Here is a 16,541-nt window from a genome sequence, read left to right on the forward strand (position 1 = left end):
ACCGCACTCTACCGAGTGAGCCACGGGCTGGCCCAACTTTCAATATACTTTCTTAATACGGTAGATTTATTGGCTTCACCTTTTTACAGAGTAAATCTTGAGGACTTTGTTTCAATTCTCAATTGAATACATAGCAGTCTTATTGGCTGCTAGATTCACAGCTAAGGACTGAATGGTTGAATCCCTTAGAATGTAGTAGGGTTGGCAATAGGAGATGCCAAACACTCTAAAGTTGCGTGGTACAGTCTTTTTATGAAAGGTATAATTTTAGTGACGAGCATTTTGAGATATCTCTTGTACAAAAGGACCCTATGAGTTTTAGCACTTGTGCATTCCCACCCTAATGTGGTATGTATAATAATCAAAGTAAGCTCTATTTATTAGAACTTGTTCAGTTACATAATCTTTTTTTTTTTTTTTTTTAAATCAAGTTCCACTAGGTTTTTTCAGGTGGATTTTATAAAACAGAAATACGGACATTGGTTACCAGGATATGAATAGTTTTGCTTGTAGGTCACAGCTGAGTGTCATTTGAATACAGTTTTGGGTCTGTGTTTTCATTTGTAGTTTGAGGAGAGTTAAATGTCACTCCTGTAACTTTCCTGGTCCCAGAAATTCAAGAAGGAATTTCTTTCTTTGAGAGAAAACTGGATAATATTAATAAACTGTTATTGGCAATAGTCTTCTATGCAGATTTCCTTCTTTAAAGGAAATTAAATTTAAAGGAAAGATACTTATACATATTGAAGAGGAAGTCTGTGGTATGTAAGTTACCTTGTGATACCTATGTAGTTAAAACGTTCTGTTTTGATGTTAGCCCTTTTAAAAAAATTATAGCTGGGTTTAGAATATATAAGTATTTCATCAGTGCTCAGATGAGTTTACTTTTACGCTATCTGGAGTTAAAAATAAAATCTCATAGAGGTGGAACTAAGTGCGTAATAGAATGGTGATTAGGCTTCTGGGCAGAAATGTGCTGTGGGATTTTGGTGAGGAACACCAACAAGTAATGAAATTAGGATCTTGTGAATATTCAGGAGTCTGGCATGGCAGTGGGTATAGGCTGAGGGGGGGTGTAGGGTCTCTTTTTACATTGGTCTAATACCGATTTTTTAATTGAAAATTGGATGAATTAATTGCAACATTGTTGCCACCAGTAGTAGTATTACTCTTTCAGGTGGGGTTTCTTGATTGAATTTGTGTCAGCAAATACAGTTATCTCATTGAGTGCAAGTCAGCCAGCCGCTGCATTGGGGCTAACAGGATGATCAATTTTCTGGCCATATCTATGCTCTTGGGCCCAAGATGTATTAGCTTTTTGTTTGAAATGAGGTGATTTTCTGCTATAAGGTTTGTTTCTTTTTGATAAATAACATGTTTATGAGCTCCACACTTGGATTTGAGAAAATTGTAATTAAGCATTTTTGAAAAGTTGTTTTTCCTATTCTGTTACAGGTGTTGATTTTCTGCTATAAGGTTTGTTTCTTTTTGATAAATAACATGTTTATGAGCTCCACACTTAGATTTGAGAAAATTGTAATTAAGCATTTTTGAAAAGTTGTTTTTCCTATTCTGTTACAGGTGTATTCCAGAGAACAAGTCTTAAAGATCTTTGCCATATTGACACTGGGCTGTCCGGGGACTCAGGCTTATGAGGAGGTACTGTCACACAAAACAGTGTCTAGTGAAGACGACAAGAAAGAGGGGAAAGGATCGGAAAAAGAAGCTTAAAAACTAGAAAACCATGGTAGGTTATAATTGATATTTCCTTAATTTAGTTACAAAAGATTATAATAATTTTAAATTGGAAGTGTTAATAGTGAGGGCAAGAGAAAAATAATGGGGTTAATTTTTGGCTCTAGTGCATCAGATAAAGATGGCACTCTACTATTGGCACTTTCAAAGCAAATGAGTTCAGATTTATTACGAGCCCTATAAACCACAAGATGAAGCCCAATGAGCCTGCAGATTATACGTTATTAAATATGAAAGAAGGAATGCTCTTAAATAGTATTTTCTTTCTTTATATTTTTTACTATTTTTTATCAAGTCACACAAAGCAGTGGGAGTGGAGAGGGAACAAAGAAATCTGTAACTGGTTGTGAGGTTAGTTGTAAAGACCACTGTACTCAGACCCACCTTAAATAATATTTTCTAATAAAACTGGTATTAACAAGCCAATACAAATAGCTAGGTGAGCTTGAGCTTGAAATTAAGTAATTTTTCTCTGGTCTCTTCTGTCTGAAGTTCAGTTTTTTCTCATGGAAATTAAAAATCCTGAACCAATCCTTTTAATTAGTTATATGAATGGTGTAAAAGTTTATAAAATGTGTGAATGCTTAACTCATAAAGCTACTTCTTTCACATGCTTTTAAAATAATAGGGTCAAGTGTTGGGTGTACTAGGGGCTGCTGAATGGAGTATCAAGGAAACCTTGCTTTTTGTGGACATTTCTGACTTAAATTGAATTTGTGATGTTAGATGAGGTCATAACCTCTGGTGTCTAGGTGTGTAATTGGTAAAATGTGCTGAATTTTTTCCCCTAGTTTTTTGGTTCTGGAGGATGTTGTGTGAATTTTTCCTCTAAATGTCTTAAAGGATTATAACTTTGTTGATTTGCTCTTTACAGAAGAAATTCTATTTTAGATTTGGATGGTGGGAAAAATATGTTAACTTGGAATTTTCCCTGTCATTTTAGTTTTATGGTGAAATGTGAAAAACCACACTATGACTTGTATTTTCTCCCATGTGTATTATTTGCCTCTTCAGCAAATTTTTTATAGACTTGATATTCTGACAACTTAAAGAAATGCTTTATATATATTGTTTGTCATAGTTGATGAAAATTCCTTACCTTGTTTATTCATTGTAATTTTAGCTTAGATTTTCTGATGTAGAAATTTTGTGTTTTTATATCATTTAATTGGTAAGTGTTTTTCAATTTCTCCTACTGCTTGCTTGCTTGCTTGCTTTTTCTTTTTTTTTTTTAATTTATCTTAACATTTACTTGCACATATTTGTGAGGTACGGTGTTGTTTCAGTACTGGTAACCGGTACAAGTATCTTCACAATATTTGTAAATTTGGAAATATTCAAAGGTTTTAAGATGTGTGATTCATGAGTGTGAAGGATCTACTCTGTTAAATTTTCATGAAATTCATTCTACTTCTTGGCATTTGTCTACCTCACTGATTTCTGAGCCAGCATGTCATTTTAGTTATTGCTGTTTAAAATTTTCTGTTATTTTCTTCTAGTACGATGGTACCATCCGTCGGACGCTTTCTAGACTATTTCTTGATATTCTCATTGATTATTTTTTTCTTCTTCAAATGAGCTTTAAAATGGTTTTTGTTCAGGTTTAAGTAAATCAGTCCTGAGGAGATTTTGATTGAGAGTGTAATACATATGTAAATTAACTTATAAATTAAATTAAGTTGATGTCTCGCAGTATGATTTTTTTCCAGTTTGGAATTTGGAATGTCTCCTGCTAGTCTATTTTCAAAATTAAAGCTTCATACCAAACATCTGAATGTCAAATAGTAAACAATATTCTAGTATTTTCCATAGTTTTCTTATAGTGTTCACATATATCTGTATTTTGTGTTGTTACTGGTTATGAAATCTCAATTTTTTTAAGGTACAAACATCTCGCTGTTTGGAAGGAGTGGCTGGGTATCATGAATCACTTTTATGCATTTCTAGAGACTTTCTTGAAGCTAGGAAGTACCTGTTTCTTGCAGATGATGTATGATATGGATGACCTTTTTTGAATTGGTATTTGAAATGCATAGGTTTGGCTTAAAGATAGCATATACATAATGCTGAGTGTGACCTACGTGAACCTTCACCAAAACATGAATGAAAGCATTCTAAGTTTTTGGTGTGGCATTCAGTGAAATGGGGTTTTACTTCCCATTCCTGAACAATTTTTTATTGTCCCAACATTAACTTTTCACAACAGTTTGCCAATTAATGCTATGAGTTGACTTACTGTATGTCATCTTTTTCAGGTGATGTTTCTTTTGTTGAAGTAATTGTTTTCTTTTCCTTCTGACAGAGATCTATTCGGTCTTTTGCCAATGATGATCGCCATGTTATGGTGAAACATTCAACAATCTATCCTTCTCCAGAGGAACTTGAAGCTGTTCAGAATATGGTGTCTACTGTTGAATGCGCTCTTAAACATGTCTCAGATTGGCTGGATGAAACAAATAAAGGCACAAAAACAGAGGGCGAGACAGAAGTGAAGAAAGATGAGGCTGTAGAAAACTGTTCCAAGTGAGTGTAGACTGGCCTTTGAGATGCTTTCCAGGAATGCACGGAATAGCTTGAGGGTCTTGTTGGATTGAGTTTGTGATATGCTGTGCTTGGGTTTTTGCATATATATGACTATAACCAAGGAAGTAAGTGTTACATGGAGTTTTTTTGAGTTAAATTTGAAAGGAAAGTAAAAAAGGAATAACGATTAGAGCCAGAAAAAGAAGATGGTCGTGTATAGCATTCCTTTTGAGAGTGTACAAGTCTTTAAAATCTTTATGTTTGAAGGTTATTATATGTCATCTTTTACTGTGTTGGTTGATCTTTCTAAATTCTGAAATAAATGGTAGTGTGTTTGATCTCTGAGAAAATCATAAAATATCATTTTTGTCAGTCATTTAAAAATCCTAAGGTAGAAGAAAGAGTGCAGGGAAATGTATTTTAAAGGTATTTTTGACTATATCTACCTTGTTGATTCCCAGGATCTAGCCCAGTGTCCTACATATTATAAATGCTTATTGAGTATTTGTGGAATGAATGAAGGTCTAATGGGAACCAGACCCTTCAACAATTACAGTAGAGTAATTCTAAATGCTGTAACAATAGTAGAGGTTAGTGAGATGAAGCTGAAATGGTAACTGGAGTCAGATCATGAAACTATGCCATCCTAAGCTTAGAGTTACTGTTTTGAGCAATGTCAGTATGATTAGAATAAGTATATAACTTACTTTGAAAGATGTTCATTTGACTATACCATATTAATAGATTTAAAAACATTATTTTGGCTACAACTTATCAGTGAAAGGGAGGTTGCAGGATTTTTTCTCTAGCTTTCAGTTTTATATCAATGTGATAAGTAGATGAGGAATAGTGAGAAAGTATTGATAAACTGATTTTCTTCCCTAAAAGTTAGTGTAACCTTTTCATCTTCAGAGGAAAGATAGTCAACGTCAGTTTTTCAGTGAGGAATGTGATTTTTTTACTTTGTTAGCTGTTTACAGGTAATTTTGATATATTGTATCTGGTCAAAGTTTTGTCACTTTGAAGGTTCTTGGAAGTAACTCAGTTTTTCTCATATATGATGTCTTGGTCAAATTTGGAGTTTGTGTTAATTAGTAATATTACCCAGTGATCTGGCTCTCTCTGTATATCCCAGTTTTTGTGCAAGTTAAATAGTCATGTACTCCAGATTTAAATTGCACTTTGGTATGTGTTTATGTCATTTAAAAAACTTTTTAACATTATGGTTATATATATCTATAGTGTGTTAATTAGTAATATTACCCAGTGATCTGGCTCTCTCTGTATATCCCAGTTTTTGTGCAAGTTAAATAGTCATGTACTCCAGATTTAAATTGTACTTTGGTATGTGTTTATGTCATTTAAAAAACTTTTTAACATTATGGTTATATATATCTATATATATAAAACACACAAGAATTTAAAAATTTATTTATTTATTTACCATTTTTAAGTACACATTTCAGTGGAGTTCAGGGCTTCGTAATACATCTTCTAATGTTGTTTCTTCTAGCATACTTTTGGAAAGTACTCCTATAGACTTTTGCTTAAGTGGATGATGTCAGTGTGTTTTAAAGGATAATGTGCTTCACACTTTTGTTTGGATTTTTTAATATAGCTCTATGTGTGAATGCTCTTGGTGGTTGTCTAAGTCTTTCTATTTTGTGGAACAGTCTCGGGTTGAGCACTTGTCTATGTTTCTTCCCATGTGGTGGAACTCAAGGAGTGCAGAATGGTTCTGTTCTTACTGTGTTTAAAATAGAGGAAGGCATGTCTTCTAAGAACAGATCTCTTTTCTTTTTTTTTTTTTTTTTTTTTTTTTTCCGTGTCCGGCAACGGATCCCAACCCCCGCTTCCCAAGCGGCGCACTGTAGCAGTGCGCCACCTGGCCGGCCCAACAGATCTCTTTTCTGATAATAGACATATATTGTGCTTCTGGTGTGTGCTAAGCATTCCAAAGGACAACTAAGATAGGTGAGGGTTAGTTTTTATTTATGAAGCACCTTCTCTTGTCAGGTACTGTTGGACATCTTTTACCTGTGCTCTCTTATTTTAACCTCTTATTTTACTTTTTTTACAAGCTGATTCTGAAGTAAAATAAATTGTATAAAGTCCCACCATTTGTATTATTAGGAATATTAGGACTCTGTTCTTAATTTTAAGTAATTCACTGTATTTGGGTCACTTGCTTTACAATAACTATTGTATTCAAATTCAGGACTGTTTGAATTAGGACTTAGTTTCTCTGCTCAATCATGCTGTCTTCTACATATGGGATGATGTGACCAAGTATATCATAGTTATGATTTAGAATTTTAAAAGTGAGCTAATAATGACTAGCCTGTAATAGCTACCATGTATTGAGTACCAGCTATTGTACCATATTATTATTTTATTTATTTATTTTTTTGTCCTTTTTTGTGACCGGTAAGGGGATCGCAACCCTTGGCTTGGTATTGCCCGCACCATGCTCAGCCAGTGAGCGCACCGGCCATCCCTATATAGGATCCGAACCTGCGGCCTCGGCGCGCCCAGCGCCGCACTCTCCCGAGTGAGCCACAGGGTCAGCCCGTACCATATTATTTTTCACATTATCTTACAGCAAACCTACTAGTCTCTATTATTAGCCCAGCGCCGCACTCTCCCGAGTGAGCCACAGGGTCAGCCCGTACCATATTATTTTTCACATTATCTTACAGCAAACCTACTAGTCTCTATTATTATTATACCCTTTCTTCTGCCCCCATTTTAAGTACGAAATTTCCACTGCTCCAAATTTGCCTGTGAAGAAAGAGTAACTCAGAGTCATTAATGAACTTTTAACTTGTGTGTGGTGGAGCTAAGATTCATATTTAAGTCTTTCTGACTCCAGATCCAGTTTTCTTAGTATCTTTACTTCAATATCCTGTGAAAATGTGAAAGTACAGAGCAGGGAGAGATGATATGCTGGTCCTGGAAGTCATAAAGAGATTTATGAAGGAGGTAGCATTTGGAATAGGCTCAGAGAATGGGTCAGGCTTTGAAAGTGTAAGAAAAAAATAAATCAGCTAAGATCTACATATGAGAAAGTGTAGGGACAGTTTAAAGAATAATAATTGTTGTTTATTGAGCTATTAATATACATTGGGCTCTGGGCAGAGTTGATAACTTAAACATTAAACTAAACTGTGTTCTTAGTACCACTCTATGAGAAAGGTATTATTCCTGTTTTACAAATGAAACAGACTCAAAGAAGTTAAGTAATTTGTAATTTGTCCAATGTCACACAGTAAGTGGCAGAGTCAGCGTTTGAACCAAGAAGTCATGTTGCCTTCTAAATTGCCTCCCAATATGCTAAGCATCCTAGTGTTAAGTGGGACACCAAGGAAAATAGTAGGTGGAGTGTCATGCAAGCAGTGCCATTGGAAGATTATTTTGGCTGCGGTATACTGTATATTTTAGGTGGGAGATGGTAGAGGTTTGTCAATAAGTCCGATGAGGTATTCTATGTGAGCGGTAATAGGAGCCTGAAGAAACTAGTTTGAAGGCAGTAGTTTCAGGGTGATTACGGAGGGGGAATTTATAAAGCATTGTTAGATTTGGGAGGATGAGAGGTCAGGGATACAGAGGAAGAAAGAATCAAAGACGACTATTCTTAATATCAAACAATTCCTTACACTTGGGTCACTTGCTTTAAAATGCTTTTTCTTTCTTTTTATACTTGTGCCACCTTTTTATAGTTTTTCACTGATTTAATGTTTATTGAATTACTGCTTTTGTTACTTAATTATGATCAGTGTAAGCCTCAGGAACAGGAAAGACCAGATCTCCTTTAGTATGTTTTTGGTATCCAAGCATTGCTTTCTTATTGAATAACTGCTAAGCTTAGTTAATATTTTCACTTGCGATGAAGGGAAGTGGACTAATAAGAAGCTTTGAAAATTAAGATCAAAGATAGATGAACATATTTCTTATGCACCATTTATGACTTGAAGTTCTTTGAGTGTTTGCTCTTTTAGCTACTCCTGTATTTGGAATACATATGTTGCAGATTATCTTTAGTCTGTTCCTTACTTCCTCTGCTCTTTACTTTTGTCCCATTATTCTGCTTTTCCCATATGCTTTTGTGTATTCCTAGAATGATACAGCTAGGAGGGACCTTAGCTTACCTAGTCGATAGCTTTTTTACATTTGTGGATACTGAAACAGCAAGCACTATCAGGTCTTTTATTTAGATTTCTACTGTGATGCTTTTTCTCTGTATACCCTGGTTTCATGTTTCTCACAAATTCTTTAGTTACTATTAAAACAACAACAACAACAACAACAAAAATAGAAGGAAGTTTAAAAAGAACAATCTTTGGGTTTTCTTAAGCACTATATGTGTTGTAAAGAATTAAAAGATCTTTAGTCTAAAATATGCTTCCTATTGTGTCCTTGGGGGAAGATAGATATTTTATGAGCCTTAAATCTGAGACTTAATTCTGTGTGGATTTTTTAATACCTCGATTTACATATTAATACCGTACCAATTCATATTAGTATCCAGGAAGCCAAGTGATGATTAAGTTATAGTTTGGGAAATAGGTTGTAAGAGTAATCATAAATACTTTTATTTTTAGGGATCAAGGTGGTCGGACATTGTGTGGTGTAATGAGGATTGGCCTGGTTGTACCAATTCATATTAGTATCCAGGAAGCCAAGTGATGATTAAGTTATAGTTTGGGAAATAGGTTGTAAGAGTAATCATAAAGACTTTTATTTTTAGGGATCAAGGTGGTCGGACATTGTGTGGTGTAATGAGGATTGGCCTGGTTGCAAAAGGCTTGCTGATTAAAGATGATATGGACTTGGAGCTGGTTTTAATGTGCAAAGACAAACCCACAGAGACCCTGTTAAATACAGTCAAAGATAATCTTCCTATTCAGATTCAGGTGAGTACAGTTAAACTGCACCTCTAGGAGAATTTGTAAAAAGGTGAAAAATAGGTAGTTTCTTTGATGAATTTATTAACAAGAATTGGTAATAGTAAAGGGTAGGTACAGACTAAAGGAATACCTTTTGTAAGGTCCATCACATTTAAAGCTAACTTCTAGTGATTAGTACTTGGGATATATTTGCCAAATTAAGATGGCTGTTAAGGTGCAATATTAAACTTTTCATGTGTATCTTGCTGAGAGTCTTCATTTTTTCTGGAGTAGGTCTCTCAGCATTATAAAACTCTTGAAAGGTATGATTGAAGGAGGAATTGAAAGTCTGAAAAGAACCTAGATAACTAGAGACTTTCATAGAAGATAACTTTTAAAATTGAAGACTCAGCTAATTTAACAGTCACCTCTCTGTTCTGTTAATGGAAAGTCACTAGTAATTCCTGTCTCCAAACCTTTTTCCCATTGGTATGCTTTTAGAAAATCTTAATGTTGGCATGTTCCCTGGAGGCTGTTGCTGAAGGCTCCTTTGGGCTGAAGGCAATCTGTTGGGGCTCTGGCCACCCTAGGACCTTTCCTGCCAGCCTACCCCAAGGGCCAATTGCATCACTGATTGGGAAGATGTGATAATCTTTCAGTTTCAGATACGTGTTATCTGTGGTCTAATTAGATTACAGCTTTTTGATATTTTTTAAATCAATTTGTCTTTATATCCATGTCATAGAAATAAATGTCAGCCTGCAGGTCCAAACTTTGAGTTGTTGAATGTTCCCTTTTCTTTCATTGGTTTCTTGGTATTTATATTTCTTCTAAAAGGTGTGTTTTTTTCAAGTAATATGAATTCTAAATTTGTTTTTATTAGCCTTGTTGCTGGATCATTTTTTTTTCATATTCACCACTTGATCTTCAAAACCATCTCTCTGATATTTTTATCTACTATTCCTGATACTCATATTTGTGTTACTTTGTTGACATATTTTCCATTATTAATTTTGGGGGCACTTTGATTTTATCATTCTATCTTAAATCTTAAAATATGGTTTTCTAAGTGACAGAACATATTTGGCTTTTTCACTTTAAATTTTGATATAGAAATGTTTTCTGGTCTTTCATAGGGTTGTTTCTTTTTTCTCTTTTTTAAAAAATCCTTTTGTGACCATTTGGGGGAAGGAGAGCGTTGAGTGCATGGAATACAATAAAGCTTTATGACATGGAAAGCTCAGTAATGGGGGCTTCTGCCTAACCATACTTTCTTTATTAGAATATTAACAAAATTCCTCATTTCCATTATTTTTTATATTGTTTTAGCATTTAATTTGTATTTCTTCTTTTAGTATAGTGAACATTGTTACTTTTGAGTCTATCAAAAGTAATAATCAAAGGGTCAAACATATTTGAGGCTTTTTCAACTATCTCACCCTTTTCTGTTCCCTTCAGTGTTCCCTACTTGTTTCTTAGGATGAGGAATATGACCACTCTCCTCAGGTGTGTCAGGGTGGAACAAGGGTTGAGAACCAGTACTATAATAAATCAGAGTTCTTATTCTGAAAAATCTGTTAATGTGTTTCCAGTTTGAAGATAGAGAAGATTGGGCCAAGCTTCAGTCTGCATTAATAGAGCTTTCTTTGTGCAGATCACAACTGTGTGAATTCTGCATTGCTCTTTTCCTGAGTGAGGGTCTTTATTTCTGGGCAACACAGTTTTAAAACGTTTTTGTTGAGCTAGCAGGTGTTCAAGGGAGGGACCCAGGAGAGAGTGCAGGCTGTGCAAACTATCTCAAATTTGAGGAGATAGGCTAGAGAAGATACTACTAAAAAAGACAAATGTCTTTCAGTCTTTGGAGTGCTGCCTTGGAGAAGGTAAAAGAAGCCTGAACTCTTAAGACCAATGGTGGAAATTATGAGAAATGTATTTGAATTTAACATAGCCAATAGAGTTCTCCAACAATGAATCTATATTTGGGTAAAGGTACATTTTCCTGTAAAGTGGGAATGATAATTGTACACCGATCGCAGATTAAATTATATACATGTACAAACTTGTGCCCACGTATATATACATAAGCACACATGCATTATAATTATAGTAACAATTATATATTTTAAATATTCCATAATATTTCAGGAAATAATTTTATGTGTGGTTTCCACATTTATACTACCCCCACACCCTATACCCTTGCCCTGCCTGTTTTCTTGGTGTTTATATGGAAAACCAATCTCTAATATGATCTTATTTTCTTACGGATTAAACATCTTTTTTCTGAGCACTTACCATAGCAGAACTTTCAGTTATCTGAGTGCCTTCATTAATTGAGGTCATTGTACCATACTTTTTTTCTCCATACTTTTTTCTAGGGGTGATTTTAGAATTTCTTTGAGCAAAGGACGAGGAGGATGACTCAAACTAGAAATCACTTAAAATTAGTCTAGCCCAAAACTCATGCCATACATATGTTTATTACTTCGGATGTGTCTTATGGTGATCGGCATGTATAATTGAAAAATGTAGTTTAATTCATTCTCCAATAAACATCTTTAATGTTCTTTTAGTGGCAAAATGAATGTGAGCATTTTTCTGCTGTTTTTTTATATTCTGGTTCTGATTCTTCCATTCACTGTGTGGTCTTTCCCTTCTGTGGCTTCCTCTGTTCAAAATTAAGATAATGAGTTTTCTCTTTACTACTTTTTTGGGGAATGTGTAGTGGTAAAATGCTCTTTTTTTGTAAATGACTTTGAGTTCTTTTAATACACACTGATGAGCACAGATCTAGTAGTGTTTCCATTCAGCCTGGCTATTTTTTTTTTTTTCCTTTTTGTCTTTTTTTCGTGACCGGCAACGGATCGCAACCCTCAGTGTCGCGCCCGTACCGGACCGGGACCGGCAACGGGATCGCAACCCACGGTGTTGCTCCCACACCTCGCTCAGCCAGTGAGCGGCCGGTCTGTATACGGGATCTGAACCCTCGGCGGGAGCGCCGCCGTGCTTCCCAAGCGGCGCACTGTAGCAGTGTGCCACCGGGCCGGCCCCATACCTAAGCTACTTCTTAAGAGTAGACATCAAGTAATAATTAGAAAGGTGGCTAAAATATACTGAGGGATTGCAACGTGCAGGACCTCGGCTAAGTGCTCCACATGGCCTGTCGCATTGACTCCTCACAATTCTGGGAGGTAGTGATACAAATTGTTCCCATTTCCTAGATGAAAAGTGAGGCTTAGGAAAAAAGTAACTTAGCCAGGATCAGATAAGTTGGCAGAAACAGAAATTGACACCAGGTTTGACAGATTCCAGAATTCATGTTTCTACTCCCTGAGATGTGCATAGCCTTAAGGAATTGAATGGAAGATTTCAGCAAAATAGAATTGCTTTACAAAGTACATTTTGAGACAAAGTCCCCTTGGCTACAAAAGATTTTCAAAAGTAGCGGCCAATAACAAAAGGATAAAGCTTCTGAGAAGACAGTTTGGAGCCAAGGCAGAGCAGCATGGTTAGTTGGATGAAAGGTAGAGAGTTCATGGACCACCCTGATCAGAGCCCCCGTGGGACCAGGGAGAGGGGATGGAGTGCCCAGGAGGCTCGTAAACAGCAAGCAGAGAGTTACTTGCCAGATCATCACAAGACAGCACAAGGAACGTGTGCAAAGTGTTTGGGGACTAGGTAAAGAAATATTCCATTACTCCGTCAGGGGCTGGACTTTTTTTTATAGCCAGCATTAAAATATTCAAGACTTGAGAAGGATTCTAGTAAAATTATAATCCTGTGTTTGACATCAAAATAATTTTCACAACAGCAGATTGATGACACAAACACAGGTTTATGACTTCAATATGAGACTGTGGAAGATCAAGTGCAGGGAAGTCATTTTACAGGACCAAATGCTCCCTCAAAGCAGATGCTTTTCTGCTAAATCCCTGAGGCATGCCGTCTCCCCTTAAATATCTGTTTTCATATCAAAATGTTTGTAGAAATATTGCATCATGCACAAGACTCCAGGAGAGTTGCAGCATGCCCAGGCCTGATTTACTTAGGGAGCTAATGATCACGATCCTGATGGAAGATTAAATTTCACTTCTATCTCTGATTTTCATAGCAACTTAAATGCTTAGCTTTATCTGCCATTCCTGTGTATCATGAGTGTCTTTGTGAGCTTTGCACCAACACCGAGTGACTGAGGCCCCAGCCCTGTGTCCAGGAGTTTGGCAGAAATGTTGTTGCCATCAGAAGCTCTTCAGGGGTCAGTCTTAGGCTCCAGTAATGCATGTGGTTCTTACAGAATTCAGGGGTTTTACATAAAAACGAGAGCTTTAGATGGAAACTGAAGGGAGGAAGTAAGGGCCAGAGGCCGATGTGAAAGCCACTATTATGAACAGGCAACTCTCCATCAAGTTAATTTTATTTCGTTGTCTCTTTCCCCTTGTTAGAAACATTAATGTCTCTCATTTATTGAGCACTGACTATGTGCAAGACATTTTGTGTATATATCTCATTTAATCTTCCCAGCTGTCCTGCACAATGTAGACATAATTGTCCCCATTTATAGACAAGGAGATGGAGGCCGAAGGCCATAGAGCACGTGAGGGTGGAGCCTCAACTTGAACCCAGCCCTGAGGAGTTCCCCATCTGCCCCCTTCCTTCCTAATTGAGCTAAGCCGTGTGTGGTCCCTAATTCTGCAGGCTTTGAGATGAATCTCAGAGGAATCATTGGGTTCTTCAAATCCAATCAGCTCAGGAATCGCTCATTACACAGAATCCCTTAAGGAATGAGCCCAGACCACCCAAGGGAGCCCTTTTGAAGTACTCGCATTTATCTAAAAAAAGACCTGCTTGGAAGGTGTCTGTATTGAGTGTGTAGGTCAAGAAGTATTGTACATATTTAGGAATGTACATGGAAAGGGAGAGCTGAATTCTCACCATGTCGTAGCTCACAGCCTAATGTCATGTCTTATGTCAGAAGATGGGCCTGGCAGGGTGGACAGGGGACTCAATGGGAAGTTTGGAGCTAGGTTTCAAGGATGCCCCTAGATTTCATCAATCAAGGGCACAGCAGTCATGCAGTGTTTGCCCAGTAGCCAGGGCTCAGAGAGGCTGCAGGGCTGCAGGGCTGCATGGCTGCCAGGGTGGGTGGGGCTGCCATCCCTATATAGGATCCGAACCTGCGGCGGGAGCGCTGCTGTGCTCCCAGCGCCGCACTCTCCCGAGTGCGCCGCAGGCTCAGCCCTTTCCTGTGATTTTGAGTACTTACGTGGAATATTGTTTCCTGTGATTTTGAGTACTTATGTGGAATCATTGCTTTCAGTGATATCCTTCGGCTTAGTCGGTTGCCTTTTATAACTTTTAATTTCTGTTCAGAGAATCTGAAAACAGATTTTTAGTGTATTGTACCCTTGCTAGAACACTATTATAGAATGGAGTTTATAATAAAGTAAGAAAGTCATAGTCTCTGTTCAAGGTGTTTGAATTACTAAAGGATCCAAAGACCTCTAGGACCTGAATCTCCTCAGCTGATGTGTGGGATCAGGTAAGGTGAAGGAATCTGCTTGGATCTGATGTTTTACACATGTCACTTCTTGCCTTTTGAATGGCAGAAAGATTGGCTTTGCTGTTGTCTTTAACATTGCAGCCCTGTTGACTCACTTGATGTTTTTTATAATTTGCTCATTTTGTCTAACCTGGGCTTTGTCAAAGACAACTTTTTGTTCTTTGCTAGTAGTTTTGTGTATTCCTAGGCAACTGAGAGGATCCAGCATAATTAAGCATTTGAGATCCGGGCTATACAATTCTCACACTAGACAGCTATATGGGATGAAAGCATAAGTTTCATTCAGGTTCCAGAATTTCTGGGACTGAAAGATATCCTTTTTTCCCCCATGTCTGCTCATTTTCTTTCTCAAAGTTAAAAAAAAATTTCATTGTAACTTTTTTTCTTGGAGACATTTTCCTTTAGTGCCTCAACTTTCCTTCAAAAAATAAGCAATCCATTTACAGTACATACATACCTCACATTTTTCTCACCCCTCTCTTTACTTGCCACATGTTTGGGTAAAATCTAAGAAAAGGAAATAAGCATGGTTGAGAGCAGGCAGAGCTAGAGGACGGGGGTGAGTTAGAGCATCAAACTCATCTCCTCAGGGTTGCCCATGTGGAAGTGGATCTAACTACACATTTCAAATCACCATGTATATTTTAAGTTGCCAGAGTACATAGCAAATCTCTTGGTATTGTTTACTATTTCACAGATAAGTTTCCCTGTATGCTGTCAGTCTTATTTCCATATTGTAATCCTTTATTCGAAGTCCCTCTAGAATAACCATTTCCCCATTATTATGTGTTTCATTCTAAAGAAGGCATAGGAGAAAAAGCACCGACTTTGGTTCACGGCAGCCTTGTGTTTGATTCTTAGCTACATTCGTTACTATTGCTGTGTGACCATGGACAGGTTTCTTCATATTAAAGTGTGAAAAATAAATACTTCAAAAAGTTGTTTTGAGATTAAATGAGAGAATTTATGTAATGTGACACACGATAACCAGCACAAACTAGTTGCTCAGTAAATAGTGGTAGTCACTCAGCTAACTAAAGATTCACAGCGCAAACTCTCCTATTTAAACTGCCTTCATTTGATGGTGAGAAGAATGTGTGCATGATAGTTCTGAAGAACTGAACCTAAACACAGTTAAACTCTTAAACACCTATTGAAGTGTAGTATTGGAATGAATATACTGTATTTACTACAGTGCTTATAATAAAACCCTGGTTTCTTGTATAGTTTGTTTCATTGAGGGCAGGTATCTTTTTCCCATCCCTGTCCTTTATCCTTAGCACCTAGAATATACCTAATACATAGTAGGAAAAAAAAATTAAAACAAAAAACACCACAAGTCTGTTAAATGAATTTACAAAGTCAGCATATTGTCTGATTAAATAAGACTGTCTGGTGTGTAAGAAGCATTAACAATGGGCAAGCATCTCATATAGCTCAAGCAATATTTATTGAAGATTTATCTGTTAAGGTATTTTATAATCTACCATGTGATAAGCACTTCCTTATACATGATTTATTTTAAAAACCCTCACAACAGCCCTATGAGGTAGGTAATTGCCCTGTTTTGTAAATGAGGAAAGTCTACATTTTACCCAGCTCCTGTGACTCTAAGTCCAGTATGCAATCTACTGTCCCATTACTGTCTGGGATTCCTGCACGAGCACTTTAGCTAATCTAGTCATTCTGTACATCACACAGTGTCTTGGCTGCTTTTGGTGTCTGATTTGCTATGGGGGGTGGTGATAAATCATCTCTTTACTTATAATGCAGTTTGAAACTAGGTAGATAGGGAAATACAGAGAATTCTTGTGGCT

The 16,541-nt window shown here is 36.6% G+C and overlaps 1 protein-coding gene across 1 annotated transcript in view; it reads left to right on the forward strand.

Annotated features, from left to right (window-relative positions):
- Window positions 1-1,598: 1,598 nt before the first annotated feature.
- STRBP (spermatid perinuclear RNA binding protein) overlaps window positions 1,599-16,541 on the forward strand; it is a 51,111-nt gene continuing 36,168 nt past the window's right edge. Inside the window, exons 1-3 of the mRNA XM_008592368.1 lie at window positions 1,599-1,747; window positions 4,058-4,278; window positions 9,026-9,191. Of these exons, the coding sequence (XP_008590590.1) occupies window positions 1,745-1,747; window positions 4,058-4,278; window positions 9,026-9,191 (390 nt within the window). The 5' untranslated portion in view covers window positions 1,599-1,744. The remainder of the gene's footprint in view (window positions 1,748-4,057; window positions 4,279-9,025; window positions 9,192-16,541) is intronic.

Source organism: Galeopterus variegatus, unplaced genomic scaffold (genome assembly GCF_000696425.1).
Source record: "Galeopterus variegatus unplaced genomic scaffold, G_variegatus-3.0.2 Scaffold7836, whole genome shotgun sequence".
Taxonomy (NCBI): domain Eukaryota; kingdom Metazoa; phylum Chordata; class Mammalia; order Dermoptera; family Cynocephalidae; genus Galeopterus; species Galeopterus variegatus.